Raw genomic sequence first — 22,577 nt, 5'->3', positions numbered from 1 at the left:
AAAGAAGGCTTCATTTCAGGGTGAGGCTTTGCGAAATAACCAATAAACCACTGGCAGTGGTGCAGAGTTGGGGGAAACAACTCATAGAGAGCCTTGGAGTTCATGGTCAAGACCCCCTGCCTCTACCTCGCTGAGTGGCCTTGGGCAAGTCATTCTTGTCTTGGGCATCAACCTCATTGTCCGTATGGAGCACCCAGCAATTCACACGTGGCCTGTTGGTGGGGCCCCCACGCAGGGTTTGGGGAAGATGGCTGGTGCCAGTGCTTAACAGGCAGTGGCTGTCCTGGCATGCAGGGACTTCGGGTCTCCCCGGGCTCGACTCATCTCACCTCCCACCTCTCTGGCCTTCTGCACTCTGCCCATGGCCTTCCACAGCGAGGCTCTCCTTACTAAGCAGACACCGCACGTTTCAGCAGGGCCGCTCGCTCTTCACGCTTGCCAGGAACGGGAAAATGGGGTGGGAGCCCATGGCCCGCTGACCCCCCAGGTAGGCAGGTAGCAGTGGCCATAGAAGCATCTCACATCACCATCACCACCAGCAGGGGAGGGCCTGTGACGGTGCATGGGGGCGCAGCGGAGGGAAAGCCGCAACCGAGGACTGGTCCTGCCCAGGAGGACCTGGCTCTAGGATGCCGCCAAGGGGCCCTGGAGGCTGGGGTGTCCTGAGAGGGAGTCCCTTCCCTCATCCCCCCATTTTCCTGGCTGCAAGCCAGGCGAGGGCTTAGGGGACAGCCCCAAGAAGTGAGGGATGCGAGCCATCACTTCCTGAGCCCCTGTTGTGTGGCTGCTGCCATGTAAGCCATGCTTGCACAAACGCCCGCTGCTCACCTCCCTTCTCGTCTCCACACCCTCTGCCATGTGGCTTGGCGGCCCCTCCCCTCCAGAGGGCTGGGAAGGATTACCCTTCCTTTGAACCTGGCTGGCCTCAGGACTTGCTTTGGCCAAGAGAATGTGGCCAAGTGACGGGCCGGCGATGCCACCATCCACCTGGGACACCTGCAGCCGGGAGGGGCCTGCCTGAAAGGAGCTTGGATCCTTTGTATGAAAGCTCCTGCCCTTAAAATGTTGGCAACCGATTCGCATTATCTTCCCACACTGGACATCTTGGGTTGGAATAGGCAGCCAGCTGCCCCATTTGCAGCCTGTCCTGGGGTCCAGTTCAGTCATGGGGACTGAGAACTATAACTTAGCTGTGTCCCTCACAGAGGTTCACACAGCTGTTTCTTCAAGAGGAACCCTGATCTGCGGCTTCTGCGGGCCAGGCCCTGGGCTGGAGGTCACAGAGGCGCACTGAGGCGAGCCAGGCCAGGCTTCCCCCCAGTTACATGGAGGGCCTCAACCGAGCAGGGGCCCTGGGAGGGCGTCATGCTGAGCCTGGGGAAGCGGGGTCACCCCTCCCCTTTCACTCCCCATTCCTCCGCCCTGCCCCGGATGGGGACTCTGGAAGAAGCATGGCCAGTCTTCTTCTTCTTCTTCTTTTTTTTTTTTTTTTAAGATTTTATTTATTTATGTGACAGAGAGACAGCCAGCGAGAGAGAGAACACAAGCAGGGGGAGTGGGAGAGGAAGAAGCAGGCTCCCAGCGGAGGAGCCCGATGTGGGACTTGATCCCGGAATGCCGGGATCACGCCCTGAGCCGAAGGCAGGCGCTTAACCGCTGAGCCACCCAGGCGCCCCAGCATGGGCCGTCTTCTTAATCGAAGCCGCTCTAGTGGATGTCATAGGGTTTTTCCTCTTATAGCTTCATCGCGATACAATTCACATACCACACAGTTCACCCTTTAAAAGTGGACAATTCAGGGACGTTCAGCACAGTCACGGAGTTTTACAAACATCACCACATCCATTTCGGGACATTTTCTTTACCCCATAAAGAACCCTTCACGCCCCCACTACCCCAGCCCAGCCCTAAGCAACCACCAATCTACCTCCTGTTTCTGTAGATTTGTCTCTTCCAGAAACCATGTATAAATGGACTCCTACAACCGGCAGTCTTCTGTGAGGATTTCTTCCACTTAGCACGACGTTTGGAAGACGCCTCCGTAGTAGAGCACGTGCCAGTGTTTTATTCCATTTTATTACCAGATACTATTCATCGTACGGATATACCACGTGTTATTTACCCATTGACCCAGCGACGGGCACTTGGGCTGTTTCCTCTTCTTAGCTGTTACGAACAATGCTGCTGTGAACATTTGCGAAGAGTGTTCAGTTCTCTCGGCTATACTCCCAGGAGTGGAATTTCCGGGTCGTCTGGCTTCCCCGTTGCAGGAACTGCCGGACTATTTCCCGAAGCGGCTGAACCGTACGCATTCCCCCAGCAGCGGGTGAGGGTTCAATTTCTCTACGTCCCTGCCGACACTTACTGTTTTTACTATTATTAATTTGAATCAACCGAGTGGGTGTCAAGTGGGTTTGATTTGCATTTTCCTGACGGCTACTGAGGTGCAGCGTCTTTTCCTGTGCTTATATCTTCCTGGGGAAAAACGTCTGTTGGATCCTTTGCCCATTTTGTATCAGGGTTATTTGCCTTTTTATCTGTTGAGTTGTAACAGTTCCTTAAATACTGCAGATACAAGTTTCTTATCAACTGTACGATTAGCAAAAACTCTTTTCCCCTGTTCTGTAAGTTGTCGCTGCAGTTTCTCCATCGGCAGCCTTTGAGGCACGAACGTTTTGAATTTTGGTGCTGTCCAGTCGGCTTACTTTTCCTCTTGTTGCTTCTGGTGTGGGCGTCATTTATAAGGCACTGTGGTTTCAAGGGGCGTTTCTCTAACGACGGCCGATGGTGCGCCTTGTTTCCGTGCCTGTTTGCCACCTGGTTGTCTTCCTTGGTAAACTGTCTACTCAATCTTTTTGCCCATTTTAAACTGGACTATTTGTCTTGTTATGATTAAATTTTAAGAGCTCTTTATGTATTTTACAAAAGTCCTTCACTGAATACACACGTTGCAAATTTCTTCTCCCACACTGTAGCTGCCCTTTTCTTTTTCTCAACAGTGTCTATGGAAAAGCAAGGTTTTTATTGTGAGTCCAATTTATTGATCTTTTTCTTTTAAAGTTCGTACTTTCAGTATCATACTTAAATCTTGGCCAAACTGAAGGCCATTAAGATTTTGTCCTTTTTTCTTCCCCCTAGAAGTTTTATGTATTTAGCTCTTATACTTACGTCTACTTTCTGTTCCAAGTTAATTTTCATAGATGCAGTGAGGCATGGGTCAAGAGCCATTCTTTTGTGAGTGAATCTTCTATTATTCTGGCAACATTTGTTAAAAGACTACCCTTTCCATCATCAAGTTGCCTTGGTAACTCTGTTGAAAAACAACTGTCCATGTATGTGTGGACATCTATTTCTTTCTTTTTTTTTAATAATTTTTATTTTGTTATATTAGTCACCACACAGTACATCCCCAGTTTTTGATGCAATGTTCCATGATTCATTATTTGCGTATGACACCCAGTGCACCATGCAGTACGTGCCCTTGGATATCTATTTCATGGGCTCTCTTCTAGTCTATTGGTCTTTATATCTATCTTCACACCAGCACCAGTCATTTTGATCACTCTTGCTTTATAATAAGCCTTGAAATCAGGTAGCATAGAGTCCCCCAACTTTGTTCCTCTTTTTGGCAGTTCAAGGGGGACAGTTTGGGTTGGGCGGGACTACTTTGTACAGTGCATCCTAGGCCTGTGTCCATTAATACCAGAGTGTCCCCTGTCATTGTGATAATCAAAAATGCCCCTCCTGATAGTTCCACACATCCTGATTGGGGTCAGTACCCCCCCAATTCCCAAAGAGAATCTCTCACTCAAGGGAACAATAATCAGTGTTACTAATTAGTAAGACTATGGGATAGAGGAAAACAGAGCAAAACCTTCCAGGTTTTGAGGAAATTGATTTCGAACCTCAAATTCTATACCCAGCTAAACTGTCAATCGAGGGTGTGGGCAAAATAAATACTTTCGGACACACAAAGACTCAAAGACCTTCTTATAGGCAGTCATTGGGAGACTTGCTGGAGAATGTACCCTGAAAAATAAAAAATGATTCCAAGAAAGAGAATACATAGGATCCAAGAAACTTTGGACCCAATCCAGAAGTGTAATGCCAAGAAATCACCAATGATAGCCAGGTAGTAGGCCAAGGAAGCAGCCAACCCAAATTGTAATAGTGAATCAGAGAGCTCTCGGAGGCAGGTTTTTTTTAAGAAGAAAAACGAATATGCTACAACAAATGGTAATATTAAAAAAGGTGGATGATCTTACTGAGAAGCCGAATGTGGATAATCACAATAAAAACGAATAGATGATCACAATAGGCACCTCCTTCCCCTCTCTCCTCCTTCACATTTTTGTTACCTGTATTTTCTTTTGAATGTATACTTACATCTTTTTCTCTGAAGCTCAACGTAAACTATTTGGCCTTGTAGTTATATAACTTTAATACTGGAAAAGCCAATTATTGGCTTTTCAGAGTTTAGAATCAATCTATATACAAAGCAGGGAGACCTTAATTAGAGTTAGGGAATAGCACGTAAAACCCACGAATGATAACGAGGTAAAAGTAGTGGTGTGCAGACAGGGTCAGGGCAGAAGGGTGTCCCAGACGGTTTCCCAGGGAAAAACTGAGATACAGGTTTGCCTGTAGGAGATTTAGTGGGGAGCGGTCTCAGGGCTAGCTCCAGTGAGGGTGCAGAGAAACAGGACTGGGGCGATGGAGAAGCTGGGCCGTGGTACCATCCTGATAGAGATCTCAATGGATCCTATTGGGGCCCCTGGAGCTAGAATGATCCTGCAGAGCTGCACAAGTTCAGGCAAGGGGGCTGAGCCGTGTAATCTTACATGGACCTGTCACTGGGTAAGAGCTGCCCAGGAAAGAGGGGACACATCCTTGGGCAAGGCAGATGCCATCAGCACAGGGCAATTTCCCAAGAGGGATTCGGTCATGAGCCGTCAGCTGCCCGTGTGCCTGGCTGATGGGGAATGAGGGTCAGGTCCCGAAGGGGATCTGGGCATCCACAACAGCATCCACTGCAGTGCTCCAGCTCTATCATTGTCCGCTGTGGGACTTTAAACAAGAGATAGGGTCTCAAACTGGATGGTCTAAATTTTTTATGACTGCTTTGCTTTGCCCATGATGTCAAATCACCCTCACTTACCCCTACCTATCTGCAGTGGCCAGCTCTTCCCATCAGTGTTCTTTTTTTTTTTTTTTTAAAGATTTTATTTATTTATTCGACAGAGATAGAGACAGCCAGCGAGAGAGGGAACACAAGCAGGGGGAGTGGGAGAGGAAGAAGCAGGCTCACAGCAGAGGAGCCTGATGTGGGGCTCGATCCCATAACGCCGGGATCACGTCCTGAGCTGAAGGCAGACGCCTAACCGCTGTGCCACCCAGGCGCCCCCCCCATCAGTGTTCTTATGTGGGGAGATCATAAGAGACACCTGGGTGGCTGAGCATCTTGCTGGGAAGAGAGGTCAATTAGCTCACAACAATGGGGTCCAGTGGTGGGGATCCAAGCCGGGGAGACCCTAGTGTGTGACAACAGAGCTTGTCATAAGACAGGTCTTGGTGGACCATCTTCCAAGGTTGAGACTACGTGGAAGAGGTATGTAAGCATTTCATTCCCCCTATGATTCAAGGAATGTGGTGGTGGGGGGACACTCCCTAGCTTGGAGCATGGTAGAGGTGTCCATAGAGATCTCTGTGGTGGGAATCTTTGCTCCTAGCTCTCAGCTTCTTTGACCCAAAGGCGAAGCTCTCCTACTGACATGTGATTAATACTATTAGGTTTATGCTGAGTCTCAAACATGCTGAGCACGTGTTACAACCACGGCAACACCTTGCCCCTTGTCTGCACTGCCATGCACGCCTCCCCCAGCTCCATGTTCACTGAGGTCTCATGGAATTTTCCATGGTAGGAGTATTTACACCACAGAAATCAGCAACTGCTAAACAGTGCTTTCTTCTGATTGTTCCATGCTCACTTAGCACACCACTGCACTCCTCCAGGGGTGTCTGTCTCCTTGGGGGGTACTCCAGGACAGCAGGGCCTTGTCTGTGTCATGGATAGTGTCCCCATAGCCTGGCCCGAGCCATTGCTCACTGACATTTGCTAAATGAGTGACCAGGTAACGCTCTTTGAGGAAAAGGTCTTTGGGGAAGGGAAGTCTTCGTTCTGGTTGTGCACCTGTGTGTGAGCCGGGAGGGCTGGTATATCGGCCTCATTGCTGGTGGCAGACTCTCTTGTAACCACCAGTGGCGGGGATTTGGCGCTAACTGGAACACCCCAGAGTGCCAAGAATGGAGGTCAAGGAAAACGAGGAAGATGGAGGCAGATGGCGAGTCAGCAGCGGCTCGTTCCGTTCACCTCTCCCATTGCCTAAGGCTGAGGAGCTCAGTGATAGGAGCTAGAAGGAGGAGAGAAATGCATCACAAAACTCGCCATCATTCCTGCCACCCATGGGGGTTCTCCATTTATGCTCTGTGGGCATCTCTGTTTGGTTCAGGGGGCTGAGGGATGGCAGGTCCAGAAGGAAAGGGTCCTGCCCAGTCCTGGGGTGTAGGCGCAGGTCCCCTGAGGCTCCCACCTCCGGATTGCCTATTGTCGCCTTCTGCCTTGGCCTTGCCTGGAAGCACCCAGGAGTTAGGGGTGGAGCCTCATCCCCTCAGGGTGTCCAGCACCCACAAGGGCCTGGCACTGACTGGGCCCTTTGTCTGCTGAGTGGAGAGGTGGCAAGTTTCAGAGAGGAGGGAGGCAGTGTGGAAATGGAAATGAGAGGTCAGCTTCCACCTGGAACTGCTGGAAGGAGCCTCGGGGGGTGGCAGTGGGGTGTGAGACAGGCAAACGGGGGTTGGGGCTGGGAGAGGGGTCTGCTGCTCCATCTGCTCACTACCTTCCTCACTGACATGTGCCAGGATTTAGAATTGAATTTCCTTCCCTCCCAAACACTGGCAGAGGCCCCATGCCTGACTCTGGGGTCAGCTGTCCCCCCCAAAAGTCCAGAGAAGCGGGGGGCACCTCCCTTTTGGGGAGGCTCCTGGAGTATTTCTAAATAAGGAAATATTAAAATAGGATTGTAAATATATTGGTATATTTTAAATGTATAAATTGAAGTGATAAAAACTTTTACACCTACACACACAAATAGAAAGTAATATTGTGTTGTTCTGAGCATCATTACGGGATTTATAAAAATGATATTCATTTGTAAACCACTACAAGTGCAGGATTTATAAAAAATAATATTAATTTCTAGAGGACTATTACTGGCCTAGTAACAAGGGCCAAGTTTAAAGTTAAGTGTTGAGTTTTCATTCACCAAGGTGTGTGTATAACATTTTCCTGATGGGATATTTCTTGAATTTGAGGACCCCAATAAATGGCCCTACTGCTATTCTCTCCCTCTCCATAGGCCATGCCCAGGGGATACCCAAGGAGGGCTTAGGGCCTTGGAGGGCCTCCATGCAGGCTCATCCTCTCCGAGAGGTACAGAGATACCAATAAGCATGGGTATGGAATATTGAGTCAGCCAAGCCAGCGTAACACTGCCCTTAACAAAGAAAACAATACCATCAAAATGTACATTATTGTAGGGTTATAAAAACTTACGAGATGTAGCTAAAGCTTTACCCAGAGGTAAATTTATAGCTTTAAAGGCATTTGCTGGACAACAAGAAACAACGGAAATCACCTAGCTCTTCAAGCCAAAAAGATTGAAAAATAAGTTTAGTCCCAAAGAAATGTGGAGTATGAAAATGATAAAGGTGACCCAAAGTCAAGAAATAGAAAACATTAGTGAGGAGACAGAAGCTCAGAGACAAGACAAGCTGCCCAAGTCTCAATGCCAGTGTCTGGGTGAGTCGTTGCCCTACAGCGCCATCAGCTCCCAGGATCCCGGGGTGCAATCGGAATGACCATGCCCGAGCCTTGACGGCTCTTCCGGGGCAACATCTTGGAGGCTCCGGGGCCACCAAGCTTTCAGAACGCAGAACGGACAGTCTAGGAAACTTGCGTGGGCCTCAATAAAACCAACCCAGGGGTTAGGAGACTGATCAGTTTTTTTTAATTCAAAGTTCTGAGTTTATTAGCTATTTTTCTACTCACACCAAAACTCGTTGCCTGATAGTAGTATGAAGATACAGTTTGCCGAATTTTTTAAAATGAAATGTATACATCAGAACTGCTAGGGGGGGGGCGGTGAGGAGGTAGTCGTCCCCTCGGGGCGGCGGGGCGCGGGGCGCGGGGCCCGGCAGGCGGCGCCCTCCCTCCGTCGCGCCCTTCCTCCCGCCCGCCTCCTCCCGCGCCGGCCGCTCGGGCTCCCGCTCCCCCTCGCGTCGCAGCCGGCACTTTGCAAAACTCCTCGCCTGCCCGCGGCGGCCGCAGCTCCGCGCCCTGCTCGCCCCGGCGCGTCCGTGGGGCAGCGGGCGGCGGAGCGCGGCGGCGCGGGGAGCGCGAGGCGCGGAAGCGCCGGGGGCGGGCGCCGGCGGAGGCGGGAGCCGAGGCGGGGCCGCGCCAGCCCAGCGCCGCCGCGCCCCCCGGGCCGAGCCCCGCGCCGCGCCGAGCCGCCGTCCCCGCCGCGCAGCCATGGCCGCCCCGCCGCCGCCGCGGCCGCCGCCGCCGCCGCCCCGCCGCCCGCTCGCCTGAGGCGCTGCCGGCCGCCGGGCGGGGGCCATGGCCAGCGCCGCCGAGCCCCCCGGCAAGGCGGCCGAGTACCTGCAGGAGCTGACCCGGATCGTCGCGGCGCAGCAGGAGCTGCTGGCGCGCCGGCGGCGGCGCATCGAGGAGCTGGAGCGCCAAGTGGCGCGGCTGAGCCGCGAGAACGCCGGCCTGCTGGAGCGGCACCGGCGACACCTGGCCGCGTGCGCCCGCCGCCCCGACCCCGGCCCCGGCCCCGGCCCGCAGCCGCTCGGCGTCATCCCGGAGCTCGGCGGCCGCCGCGACAAGTAAGCAGGGACCGGGGGTGGCGGGCGTGGCGGGGGTGCGCGAACTTCTTGGGGGGGCCCGCTCCCCTCGGGGCCGGGTGGGGAGGCGGGCGGAGGCGGGGAGGGTGCCCGGCCGGCCGGAGGTCGCACCTGGGGACCCCCGACCTGGAGCCGGACCTCGGGCGGGGGGATTGGGCTCCCCCCGGAAACAGGCTCCGGGGCGCTGCCCAGCGCTCCCACCGGCCGGGCTCCGCGGACGGACGGCTCCGGACTCGGGCTCCAGCAACCCCCGGGGCTCGGTTGCGGGATCGGCCTCGCCACGGGGTGCTGTCCGCGCGCAGACCTGGGGCTCTGGAGAGCGGGGCCAGAACTCCTGATCCGGAGAGCCCGAGACCCAGTGGGAAGGGGACGCGGGAGGCGCAGATCCCGCCCTCGAGCGGGCCTGGGTCACTCGCGGTCGCCGTCCCTCCGGGAAGGACCCCGTGCTCCCTCTAGTCCGGGATGCGCAGAGCTCTCCTCCCTCTGGACGCCTCCGTCTCTTCCTTCGCGGCTGGGGGGTTAATAGCCCGCCCGCCTCACCCTGGGATTACCCTGGCTATTTCGGACCAAGGATTAAGCGGGGGACAGGATGGGGGCGGGATTGCCTGGCCGCGCTGGCCCCCAGCGTCCCGGGCGAGCTCGTAGCTCTCGAGAGGCAGTGCGTTCGCCTCCCAGCGGTGCCTAAGTCGGGTGCGGGGCTCCTCTCCGCCGAAGTCCGGGCGCCCATCTGGGGCGAAGCAGGGGGCACGGGGGGCTTAAGGGGACTCCGGGGTCGGTTGGGTTCCTGGGTGCTCTGAGCCTGTCTACCTCGCTGTCCTTCTGTCTTCGGGACCACCTGGCCACACTCCATGGTTTGGACCCCGGGCAGAGGAGAAAAACACTGTGTTAGGAGCGAGGGATGGCGGGCTGGCAGTCAGCAGCTTCCTGAAGGTTTCCTGCGAGGCTGAGGCCGGGGCGGGGTGGGGGGGGTGGGGGGGGGTGGGGGGGTAGGCAGGGATGATGGGGGAGGAGTTGATCCTGACTCCAAAATTCTGCAGGGGGGGGGTTGAGAAGGGGAGGGGCTCCTGATTCGCCTCCAGGTACAGTCACCTGAGACCTGGTGTCTCCCCCACCTTGTGGGGCTGTGTCAGGATGTGACCATGGGACAGAGGATGCCTGCCTGCCCCTGTGTGTCAGGCACCGGTTCTGGGCAGTGCTTCTGGCCTCTGGTGGGCTCTGAAGAAGGAGGGCTCTGAGGGTGAGGTCAGGGAGTGGGTCAGCCTTACAGCTCTGTGGTGGCAGGGCCGGTGGCAAACTCCTGCTTTCTGTTTACCCCGGGAGGGAGGAGGGAGGCATGTGGATAGCTCCTAGCTGGTGTCGCTGAGAGAAAGCAGAGACCCTGCTGCCACCTCCCGGTGCCCCGCCCCTGGCTTTCTGCTGTCACTCCGTCCCTCCCACAGCGGTTGTGGGTCGCCCAGTGCTACTTGCAGGGGACTGAGCTCTTATCCCCCACACAGGGCCTGGAAGAAAAGCTGGGGGCTGCCCCGGTGACGTCCTCAGCAGCTGAGGGAGGCGACCCACAGGGGCAGGGATGCACGTTCCACTTTCCTAGGCAACAGTGACACACGCTGCTGGCAGATGCCTCCCGGCGCCGTCCTGGGGAGTGCATTCCTTTCTTCTCTTCAAAGTCACCTCTGGTGACCAAGTGTGGGACGGGAGGATTCGGACAGACAGTGAGTCCCGCTTGCTGTGGGGAATCCCCAGGGTCGCATCTGGGCGGTGGCCTCAGAGTGGGGGGGAGCCGGGACTTTCACAAGTCCCCAGCTCTATCACACTGGCTTCCTTTGCTGAGACGCAGCCAGAGCCTGTGATGGCATCCCCTTTGAGAGGAATGGTGGCCACACCGCTACCAGCTAAGTTCCAGGTCAGGGGAGCTTCTCCAACTTGACTGTGTCTACCTCATACCTGGGGATCTTGCTAAAATCCAGATTCTGACCAGCAGCTCTGGGGCAGGCTCACCAGCTCCCAGGAGATGTGCTTGGGGCTGGCGCCCAGACCGCATTGTGACAAATGAGACCGTGTGGTACCAGCATACAGAACAGCGGGCTCCCTCACGATGGAGCACGCTGGGCCCATTTTCCAGCATCCACTCCATTTCCCAGCCTTTCGGGGGGGAGAATGCTGGAGCCCCCCTCTCTTCACAGGAGACAGTTGGGGGGCGGTGGTATCATACTTGCCTTCTCAAATACTTGGGGTGTACGGGGAATGAGCTGAGGGCTCCTTTTCCACATGTGGGTTCACGGTGCCCACCACCCATCCATGTAGCAAAGTGATGCCTGAGGAGCATGGTATGACCAACCTCCTCGAGAGCAGCCGACTTTTATGAAGTGCCTACTGTATGCAGAGCTGTTAGTGATGTACTCGGAGAGACAAAGGCGAGAGCAGAGCAAAGAGGAAGAGAGTAAATAGTTCTGCAGAGGGAAGGGACACAGGTAGACTTGGGTCCCACGGCCGGCTCTGCACTTGCCAGCCAGCGACCGTAGGACAAGTCACGCTTCCTCACGTAGCCTCAGAGCTTTTTGTTAATGCACATTATATGGGGGTGATCACCGCTGCCTCCCATACCTTTTCTGATGGTTAAGGGAAGATAATGGGCATGGAAGAGACTGGTATACAGTAGGTGCTTAATGCATTTCAGGCTCCTTTTTTTGTCAATCAGTTTCTCCCTTCTTTGGGGCCAACTATGCACAAGCAGGAGGTGAGTTAACTTCTTGACAACCCGGGGGAGACCTCCCGGGGTCCGGCACGGCAGCGGCTGTCCAGAACTCAGGGTGAAGTTGGGGTTGGCCACCTGTGATTGAGCGAGGAACCCCTGCGCACGAGCTTCCTGAGGCGCCAGGCAGTGCCAGGCCACAGCTGGGGGATTACTTCCTGCTGGGGCACTCGGCTCCACTTTCTCCCAGTGCCGGTGCCCCCTCCCAGCAGGGACACTGCCAGTGTCAGTGCCCGGGCTCTCCTGCCCGCAGACAGGGGTCCTTGCAGGCAAGGGTGCGTTGAGCGTGTCAGGCTAAGGCAGGCCTGGCTAACCTTTCTTAAGCAGCCACCGGCCACTCTAGCTCGAGTCAGGAGCCCCTTGCCCCCTGCCACCACGTGGACAGGCTGCCCCTGCATATCCAGAAGGTGCAGTGTCCCCCCTCTTGCTGGGGGACAGATAGACGCAGGTGAAAGATCAGGGACAAAGGCTTATCCTGGGACAATAGTCATCTTGTACCACCTCACCCAGGCATGGTAGAAACTTTCCAGTCCAAAACTTTTCAGCTTTTTCTCAGAAGTCCTCTGCTGAAAGATAGCATCGTGCGTTTCTCAGCTATTGGGACAACGGGATGATAACAGGGAAGAAAGAGAGTGCCTTTGGTTATGTGGGATTATTTAGTTGATTTTGTCTGACATCAGAATTCATATCCAGCGTGTAGTTGGCTACATTCTAATGATGTTTCCGGAACCACCCCCTCCCACTCGAGGTTCGGGCACGTAATAGATGCTCAATGGATATCTGTGGAGGGGATGCAGGCAAGCGGGACTGCTGAGAATGGCTGTGTTGTCCTTCCGACAGTGAACTAGAACTTGAGCAGGACACCGGTGTTGGTGAACCTACAGAACCCGGTCTCCGCGTAGCAGGGCTGAGTACGCTATGGCCAGAGCCCCGGAGCGCCTCCGGTGTGGCCCGCACTGCTGTGGGGCTTTGCGTTTACCGGTTCACTGCATGGCCACGTCCCTCCTACGATGCGGAAACAGTCGCTGCTCCCGTTTTATGGATGTGTAGACTGAAGCTCAGAGAGGTCATGTGACTTGCTCAGGCTTTCCTACCCCTTAGTAGTGGAGCCAGAATTGGGACTCAGGTGGTCCGGCCCTCGCCCACCACCACCCACCGTCCCTGCTGCAGAACGATCAGATGACCCCCGGGATCCTGCGTGACCCCCAGCCTCCAGCGCCTGGCTTTTGTCCTGCCATGTGGGATCCCGTCACCCAGTCTGGGTCTTCAGCATCCCCAGGGGTGGCGGTGAGAGGGGCAAGGTTTGAACGAGTTGACCCCTTCCAGCCTCTCATCTTCCAGAGTGTTCCGGCAGAAGTAAGCCCCGGCCCCCCCCCGAGGTTGGAGAGAGGGCCCTGTGGAGCAGCCTCCCTCGCGTTCTCGTCCCCTCCAGCCCTCAAGCGCTGTCACATCACTCCGAGAGGACGTTTTTCTGAAGCTCTGAGTCGGTGACTCACTCTGGGGGAGGTTTCCAGTGGCATTCAGTCTCTGTTGACTTACCAACCGAGCGCTCTCCCCAGGTGTGCGGTGACATTAACTGTGATGACGGCGCAGGCAGGCCGGAGGGGAGCTTACGGGTGACCCGTGCAGAGGGGGCGGCAGGCAAGAAGTCATGATGTAAGCTGTACTTGGGGGGGTCCTGGCAAGACACCTCCGAAAGTGTTCTGTTCCTCAGAGTTGCCGGAAGTCCTCAACCCGTGGTCCAGGCTCTGCCGACCAGAGAGCTTTGTGTCCCTGCCTCCTGTCCCCCTCGTAGTTAGAGTGGGGACCACGTGCAGGCCAGGAGAGGCCTTGAGGGCTTTTCCTGATGCGAGAGGGTGGCGGCGAAGGTGGCAGAGGGAGATGCTGTGTTCACAGTTTCAGGAAATAACGTCCTTGTTCTCCCAGCCGAGATAAAGCGGAGTATCCAGTGCCGGCGAGGGTGTCGCTGGGCCAGAACGAGCTGCAGCGTGCTCCGGGAGGCGGTCCTGCTCGGACAAAATGTTTGCGACTCCGAGGGCCCAGGGCGAGCCGCTCCTGTGTTCCCAGCAGATGGTAGAATCCGCAGAGAGCTGAGGAGAGTGTGTTTCTCTGAAGTTCTCTCCCAGCCGTCTGACAAGCTAAGCAAATGATTATTTTACAACCTGGAAAATAAATCGGGAAATGCTTCTTTATCTGGCTCGGCTCGAGAAAAACAGGGAGCAGCACTGTGTGTGAGAGGAAGCCAGGACCTGCTCCCGTTCCCACGTCCGCGTCCGCCTCCACGCTGCGTTCCGGCCTCCCAGAGGCTGCACAGATCTTGGGGCCCGGCCCGGGTGAAGGGGGGGTGCGACATCGGGGGTTTGGGGGCATCAGCCTTATTTGTCGGCTGGGTGGCTACTTGTCAGCTCTTTCATCTACGACAGCGTCTAGACAGCTGATGCTGGTTTTTGTTCTTTGCTCTGCTTCTGTGGGCAAGAGCACCGCCTTGCCGAACTTGGGAAGGGCCGTTCTGAGCTTGGCAGGGTAAGCGTCAGCTGAGGAATTGCCACAGAGCTGCAGAAGGCACAAACACGGGCAGGCCGGCTGGGCAGCAAGGTCTGGGCTGGGGGAGCTGCACTGACCTCGCTGACAGGGGGGCAGAGAAGTGGCAGATGCGGCTGGGAGGCCGTCTGGGGTCCCACTCGTAGCCTGGAAGTCCCGTGGGCCTCGAGTCCACCACCCCGCACCCAGCGCAGACCCAGGCCAGGCTGCGGCTGAAATGGCCCCAGCTGGGAGCCAGGCTGCGCCGGCAGGCGACCTCACCAAGCGGCCTTCGGACTTTGAACCCTGCCCCTCCGCAGGGCCTGTGTTTCCGGCAGGATACACCAGACCAGTTCTTAGAAACACTAAGTGCTTCTGTGGTAATAGGTGAAGAGCTACGGTCTTGAGTGTTTCAAATGCTCCCCCCACCCCAGCCGCCCCGGCCTTGCTCTGGGGACCCTCCAGGCCACCCGGTGACCAACACCTGGAGTCCAGCCCTGCCCTGGCAGCGGGAGCACACGATCCCCGTCCTGCCTCGGCCACCTCCCGGCAGCGTGGGCTTTCCAAGTAAGGCAAACCATCGCCCTGCCCTTGGCCTCCTGAGGCCAGTCTGCCCCCAACCCCTGCCGTGGAAAATGGGGAGGGCTGCTTCTAAACAGGAAGATGAGAGTCCGGCATTGCAGAAAGTGCTCGGCATTAGAGAGCGCGGTGCATGGGAGCTCCAGGGGCAGGAACAGCTAGGGTATTGAGAATGCTTTTGAGGCTTATTTCCCCTCATTTTTATTATGAAAATTTCCAAATATTCAGAGAAATGGAGAGAACTGTACAAGGCAGAACACCCTCTCTGGATCTGCAATGGAAGTTTTGCACTATTTGCTGTATTTCCTGCCTGTCCATCCTAGAGGGTATTTGGAGCCATGTTGGTGGGGAGCTAACATTTATGGAGCGCCTGTTGTATACCAGGAACCAGGCTGAGCACTGCACATACGCTGTGCTATGTGCATGTCCTTTTATTCACTAACTGTTGAACACTTGGGCAGCTCAGCCTGATTCTTGTCCTTGATCTGGGCAGCTCCCATTCCACCCCTGACAGGGACAGAGACCTATAAGGAAGGTTGCAGAGATATTGGGCCAGGTTAGGAAGTGGGGTCAAGTGATGTGCAGCCCCAGAGCAGGAAGCAGATGGCCACCCTTGGGTATCAACAGGGCCTTCCTGGAGGAGGTGACATTTGAGCTAGAAAGAGGAGGCAGAGGATGGTATCAAGGCAGGGAAATAGCACATGAGAAAGGGGAGGTGAGAGATGCCTGGCAGGTTTGGGGGGTGGTTGTGGGAGGTGTTGTCAGTGGCCACGCCAGGCCTGTGAATGGGGACAGTTGGGCCAGGTGAGGTCCAGACAGACAGGGACCAGCCCGGGGCACTTGCTTAGTACCTAGATTTCAGCCAGGTTGGAGAGGGGGGGAAGAGGCGGAGTGATGAACAAGACTGGCTCACCGCTCCCGAGCTGTGCTGTATGTGAGCCCTGAGTGTGAAATGCTTGGCTTTGCTTCTTGGAGGAGGCAAGATGCAGAGAGGAGTAAGACAGAAATCCTGGGGTTTTTTGCACCTAAACTTAGAATGCTCCGATTATAGTCAAAGCACAGTGATAACCGAGCCCATTCCAGGTGCCGTGTGCTGACACGTCCTCCTTGGCGTCTCCGTTGGCAGGCTCACCCTGTGACAGCTGTGAGCTGTTTTCACCCCATTTTGCAGATAGGAAAGCTGAGGATCCCGAGAGGTGAAGCAGGTTGCCCGCGGTCACCCAGCGTCAGAGGTGGGATTGGCACGCAGGGCTGCCTGCCTCGAGAGCCCGTGCAGTTCACCGTCACGCTGCGTAACTTCAAAGCTGTTTGCTGCTTCATGTATATGGTTCGCGAAACCTGGAGCCGTTTCCAGATCTGTATGGTCAGCTCCCCCAGACAACCCAGAATGAACTCCAGCACCGTCGCCTACCCAGGGACAGTTCTGGCTTTTCCCCTTTGGGTGTTAGAATTGGCCTCGCACTGTTGTGGTCACCTTGGAGGAGTGACTTCACTGCCAGGAGCCCAGATTCCTTTTTGGCAGGAAGAGGGTGGAAGCCGGCTGCTGGTGGGATGGTCGTGGGCAATGGGTGTGCACGTGCAGGGGAAGGGACTCTCGAAGCTGTCAGGCACCACCCAGCCAGTGCCAGGTGTTCTGTTTTAGGTCGGTGCCACTTCCCCACTCCAAACCTGTAGGCATTTGCCCGTCTGCTAGAAAGCTGCTCACGAAAGCCACCTTGGGCCTTTCTCCATGTGTTCATTCATCAGAACTCGCCGGGACGCTTGGTCCTATGGGAGGTCGGCATCTGTGCCCCTCTTCTGGCTCTGCCACCCCCCTCCCCACTCCCTGAATCCCTTGTTGATTTGCATGGCTTGTTTGCTCTGTGTAGGTCCTTGCCTGAAGAGTGTCAGACCTCACAGAGAATCAGGGCACCTGGGCCTGGCCCTCCTTATCCAAACCACAGGGACCAGGGCATCCGAGGAGGGTGTCCTGGATTGGCAGGTCTGGAGGAGCTGCTCACGGTGGGTCATTTGCAACCTGCCTGTGAAGTGTCTGAAGAGACAGGCCTCGATGAGGTGCTGGGTGAAACCCCACTGTCTTCCTGGATGGTCTCAGTGCTCAAAGGAAAAGTCTCCAGCCTGTATCCAGTGGGACTGGGGCAGCTGCTAGGCACCCTTGTAGGGATGTCCTCTAGTACAGAGTGCAGATTATTTGGAGATAGGTGGCAGGGGTCTCTGGACAGCCTGAAATTGAACATGAATGGGCCATGGCCCGTGTGGTCAGCCTTATCAAAGATAAGACTCTGATGGGGCTATGGCCTGAAGACTGAGCTCTTCTTCCTCCCCCTTAACATGTGAAATGCACCTCTGTGAGCCCCAGCTTCATTTTCTCTAACAGAGGACAGTGGATCCAGGGGGTCAACCAGATCTCCCTTTGGAAGTTTGCCGTGAGAGGGGAGCACGCCTGGTGTGGTCAAGGTGCAGTGAGGAGTCAGGTGTGTCCGGAGCAGAGTGAGCAAGGGGGCAGGACAGCAAGGGAGAGGAGGGGTGGGCGATGCGCAGTGGGGCGTGGGCAGGGCGAGCAGAGCTGGAGAGGCACAGAGGGACTTTGGGAGATAGGTGTCCCTGGGGTTGCTGTGCAGAGGAGGGCCGGGACTGCACCCAGGTGTGGGCAGGACCCCTGTTCCTGGGGAAGGTGGGGGCCAGTGAATAGGAGGTTGTGAGAGGTGCGTCGGGACTTGGGGTATGGGGAGCTGGGAGCTTGGCCCAGGGTGCGGGTGGAGCTGAGCAGAAGCACAGGGGTTGTGGAGAAAAGGAACATGGTCCCATCCTGTCCCCTCCCCCAACAACTACCTGTCCAGATGGGAAGGAGAGAGCATTGCTTAAACGGAAGGAAAGGCTCCCGATGGCGGAGGGCATGTAGGTCTTTGTTGCCTGCAGTGTTCTTGGACTCGTGAGTGAGTGGGGGCCAGCCGATGTCCCTGGACCCTTCCTCCAGCTCTCCCCCCTCACTCACCCCTCTGGAGAAGCAGCCCAAGCAAGGTCGCTCAGCTCCCCCAGGGTGGCTGGGGGTTCTAGACAGCTCCTGGTCGGGGTACGCACATAGTACATCCTCATACATAGCCAGGACACTCCCTCCACTGCGGTCTGGCTGTATGGCCTCTGGCCAGTTACTTAGCCTCTCTGTGCCTCAGTGTTTTCACCTATAAAATGGGGTTATAAAACGTCACCTCCCTCAGAGAGAGGCTGGGAGGATTAAATCTGTAATACAGGTAGAGCAGAATATCTCTCATCTTCGCCAATTTTTGTCGCTGTTGTTCCCTCTTTCCTAGGTGGCGAAGAAACCTGACGTTAGAGGAAAGTCGCGGGATTTAGAATCCAGTGACTGGGTCTTGGCATTTCTCTCTCTGTGGTCTGACTTGTACATATGTCACATAGCTGATCATGACTCCAGGGTCTTTGTAAGACGTGCTGTCATCATCCCTTTAACCTCCAGTTCAAGGGGGGAGACTTACATTGTTTCAATAGGGTGGAGGACTCCCCACGAAAAGGCAGAGCCATCTAGAATGTTCTGCCCCCCCCCAGCCCATTACAGGCTCCCATCTCTGTCTAGACTTCTTCAAGGCTCTGCTTTCACCCAGCTCAGCACCTCTAAACCTGGAGGTGTATAAAATCCTCCACCCACGAGGGGCGTGCAGGGAACCGACCACCCCCACTCGAGGCCCACCGATGGGCCAACGTGCTCCCTCCCTGGCACCTATTGTGAGCCCAGGCCCTGGGCGAAGGGCTCCGCAGAAGCCACGGTACTGGGGCCTCGCCACTGCCAGCTTTCCGTGGTAATCACCTGTTACCAGATGATCCTGCGGGGCTGCCGCGAGGACCGAGGTAAACGGCGGGAGTGGAGGCGTTCTGAAAGTCTTAACCCGTTGTGTGAGTGAATGCCTCCTCACCCAGAGACGGAACGTGAGGGATTATCGTTACCAACCTCCATCGGTAACACATAATAATTATGAGTGGTTTCTGACAAACGCTTGCTACAGCTCGAAGTACCACTCTTGTCCCCATTGTACAGGCGGGGAAACGGAGGCACAGAGAGGCGAGGGTGCTGGGGTGAGTGGTGGTTTGAACAAGGATGACTCAAGCACGTTCCCCTAAGCGCTGCCATCTAGCTGTGTTTAGGGGACTTTTTAAATTTCAGCCCACTGGGTTTGGAGAATATCCTTTGTATGATTACAGTCCTTTTCAATGAATCAAGACTAGTTGTTTTGTTTTGTTTTGTTTTTGAGAGAGAGAGCATGTGCGCAAGCAGGGGTGCACAGAGGGAGAAAGAGAGAGGCAATCCCAGGCAGGCCCTGTGCTGAGCGTGGAGCCTGACCTGGGGCTCCATATCACAACCTGAGATCATGACCTGAGACAAAATCAAGAGTTGGACGCACAACCGACCGAGCCATCCAAGTGCCCCGAATTCAGACTCAGTTAAAGGGCTGAGATATGATCTGTCCCGGAGAATATTCCAGGTACTCTTGAGAGGGATACTCACTGGCTGCTGGGAGGTGTTCTGGGCCTGTCTGTCGGGTCTGGTTGGTTTCCAGCGTTCAGGTCCTCTGTCTCCTGTTGGCCTTCTTGGGGTCCCGTTGCTTGGAGCACGCATGTTGAGAAGTATTGTGGCTTCCCGAGGGACCGACCCTTTTGTCCTTTAAAACGTCTTCCTTTGTCCACAGGGGCAGTTTTCATCTTCAAGTCTCTGTTTGGTATCTGTAGCCACTCCAGCTCTCTTTGGATTCCTGGTCTCAGGGTATCCCTTTTTCCACCTTTTTATTTCAACCTCTTTGTGTCTTTGAATGTAAAGCAGGTCTCTTAGCACATAGTTGGATCATGTGTTTTAGTCCATTCTGCCAGTGTCCCCCTTTTGACTGGAGTGTTTAATTTACTTAGACTCAATATAATCATTACTAAGGTAGGGTTTCCATCTGCAACTTGGTTATTTACTTTGAATACGTTTTATATCTTTTTTCTTCCTCTGTCCTTCTCTTACTACCTTCCTCTGTGTTGAAGAGCTCTTTCCCGATGTAGCACTTAAATACCCTTGTTTTAGTATGCAGGTGACTGTTTCGAGCATACTAAGACCCATCTGAGAGGCAGAACATCCCACACGTCCTCTCCTCACCCAGAGAGAATGACGGCAGGGGCAGGAACCAGACAAGAGTACGTTGGTCGTGGAGCCTAGAAGTGACAGGCCCCAGGGGAGGAGGCTGCCAAACAGGGAGATGGGGACACGGGTTGGACCCGGACAAACCGTGTGGGCACTGAGGATCCAGCCCAGAAGCGCCCATGGGGACAGGACAATGAATTCTTTGTCTCTGGGGTGCCTAGAAGGGGCCCTGCCTCGGGGTGGGTTTTAATGAATGTGTGGAAGGAAGGAAGGAAGGAAGGAAGGAAGGAAGGAAGGAAGGAAAGAGAGAAGGGAGGGAGGGAGGGAGGGAGGGAAGAGAACAGACGGACAGAAGGACTCACTTATCTACCAGTCAGTCTACAAGCTCTGGTCCTCTGTGGCCGTGTAACAACTCTCCTGGGATTCCGCAGGTCAGCGCTCGGGCTGGGCTTTACTGGTTGTGTCTTCTGTTCTCTTTGTCGGTGGAAGTTATGCGGTGGTATTCACGTCCCAGATGAGCTGGTCCGGAGGGTCCGGCACGATTCACATACCTATCTGGGACCCTGTGGACAAGTCTGGAAGCCCGGGGCCGCTGGAGCTGCTGATGAGAGTGTCCCCATGTGGCTTCTCCCGCATGGCGGGCTCGGGGAGTCAGGCTTCTCCCCCAGAGGCCCAGGGGTCCCAGCGCCAGGGTTCCGGAAGGTCTGGTGGGAGTCGAGAGGCTCTGTGGGACTCGCCCCTGGGAGTCCTGGAAGGCCACTTCCGCCAGCTCCTGCTGGTCTCAGTGGGAGGAAGAGCAGGGGTCTGCCGCTGTCCTTAATCTGCCGCCTCTGGTTTGCTCAGGGCACGTTGTCCCTGCCCCACCCTGAGGCTGGCACAAGTTTGCCTCGTAGCTTGCCCGTAGGCGGGGCCCGCGCTGTGCTTCTCTCTGCGGGGAGTGTGCAGCCTGTCCCGCCCCGTCGTGGCGACCTGTCTGTGTCGGGTAACTTAGCAGTGGCCGTGCGTCCCGAGGGCCTTCTCATCGTACAGTTCAGTCGGAGACCAGCTCCGAGGAGCCTAGGACTTCCCCAGCTCTGCCGCCCGGTCAGAGACGGGGGCAGGGGACCCGAGCAGGCCCCAGTCCCCCACGCAGTTCCTCAGGGAATGCTTGCCCACTCTTGCCAGCACCCCCCGCACTCTGAGCTGTATTTTTAACTCCTGCCATATGGCGAAGCAGCCAAAACATCCAGGGAGGAGAAAGGGGGTCTGGAAGAAATCATCGCCGCTAATGCGTTTTGGGTAACTGCAGTCATTAAGAGCGCGCCGTTCTCATTCCCAACGCTCTCCCGGCATTGCGGGCATCGGGAGCGTGGCACTCCTATCATCCGTGGGGGCAGAGGGGGCTTCCCACAGACGCGCTCCCGTCCTGCCAGGGACCTCAGGGGACGCCCCGGGCAGGGCCGTCACGCATGGGCCTGGCCCAGCTCTGGGGAGACAATGCTCCCCAAGTGCGCTGAGCCCTGAGCTGCCGCTCGGGGAGCACTCAGGAGGTGGGCACCCACTCCCTCTCCTTCCCATTCCTTCCGGGCCTGGTCCTCTCACCACATACAGGTTTCTCCGGCTCAGAAACCGCCCTGGGTGGGGCGGCCAGGTGGCCGCGTGGACTCTGCACTGCCACCCGCGGCAGACGTGTGCTCTTGTCACACCTTGGTGCCTTTGCCCATGCTGTTCCCTCTGCCTGGCATGCCCTTCCTGCACCTCCATGCCTGCCTCCAGAAACGCCACATGTCCTTTAAGGACCGGCTCCCCTCTCAGAACTTTCATGATTTTATACACTTTGGAATCAGCCCTCTCTTTATGTTTCTTCTTGCAGGCCTGGGTCCTCCAGGAGCCTCCCGGCTGACTTCCCACGACCATGTCACACTGGGGTTCCTGTCTCTTCTCCCTCTGGGCAAACAGTAGCCAGGTCCCGCTCACCTTTGGGTGCCCTCCCAGCAAACTGCTTACATTTAAAATCAGATATTGTAGATAAATCCATGATTGTCATATGGACGAGTCTGGGGTCTCCAGAATGGAGTGTGCCCACCCCTGGGGCAAAAACTGCAATCCTCTGAGGTACAGGAAGAAAGTGGTGGGACTTCTATTTCCCTTGATTGTTTAGTTTCATCCCTCAGTGTCATTTTGGTGGACTCTTGGGGATACGTGTATTATCAGTGTAGCTGTGCCTCCATTTACTGTGTGGATGTATGTTCGAGCTCATTAAAATGTCTAGTGGCGGAGTTTCTACCGCTTTTCTCCTCGAGGCAGCTCCTTTTCTGGCACTGGAGATCTCCACCATGAGACTGGTGAAGTAAGCATTTATTGAGCACCTGCTGTGTGCTAGCTGATCCCTTCCCCCCCTTTTCTTAGAGAGAGAGAATAGGGGGGAAGGGCAAAAGGAGAGGGAGAGAGAATCCCAAACAGACTCCCCTCTGAGCACAGAGCCCAATGCAGGGCTCGATCTCACGACTCTGAGATCATGACTTGAGCTGAAATCAAGAGTCAGACGCTTAACCGACTGAGCCACCCAGGCGCCCCCAGCTGATCCCCTTTTTATCTGCACAGCTCCACTTGAGAGATGAGGAAACTGAGCTCAGAGAAGTGAAGCATCTT

At 55.6% G+C, this 22,577-nt stretch overlaps 1 protein-coding gene across 1 annotated transcript in view; it reads left to right on the top strand.

The window, feature by feature from the left end:
- Positions 1–8,674: 8,674 nt before the first annotated feature.
- IQSEC1 (IQ motif and Sec7 domain ArfGEF 1) overlaps positions 8,675–22,577 on the top strand; it is a 379,884-nt gene continuing 365,981 nt past the window's right edge. The window contains exon 1 of the mRNA XM_087866742.1: positions 8,675–8,946. Within this exon, the coding sequence (XP_087722868.1) occupies positions 8,675–8,946 (272 nt within the window). The remainder of the gene's footprint in view (positions 8,947–22,577) is intronic.

The sequence above is a fragment of the Ursus americanus genome, chromosome 14, assembly GCF_024610735.1.
Source record: "Ursus americanus isolate L20-20 chromosome 14, mUrsAme1.1.p, whole genome shotgun sequence".
In the NCBI taxonomy this organism is placed as follows: domain Eukaryota; kingdom Metazoa; phylum Chordata; class Mammalia; order Carnivora; family Ursidae; genus Ursus; species Ursus americanus.
Note: the sequence above shows the minus strand (reverse complement) of the source record. Positions and strands in the feature narration are given on the sequence as shown.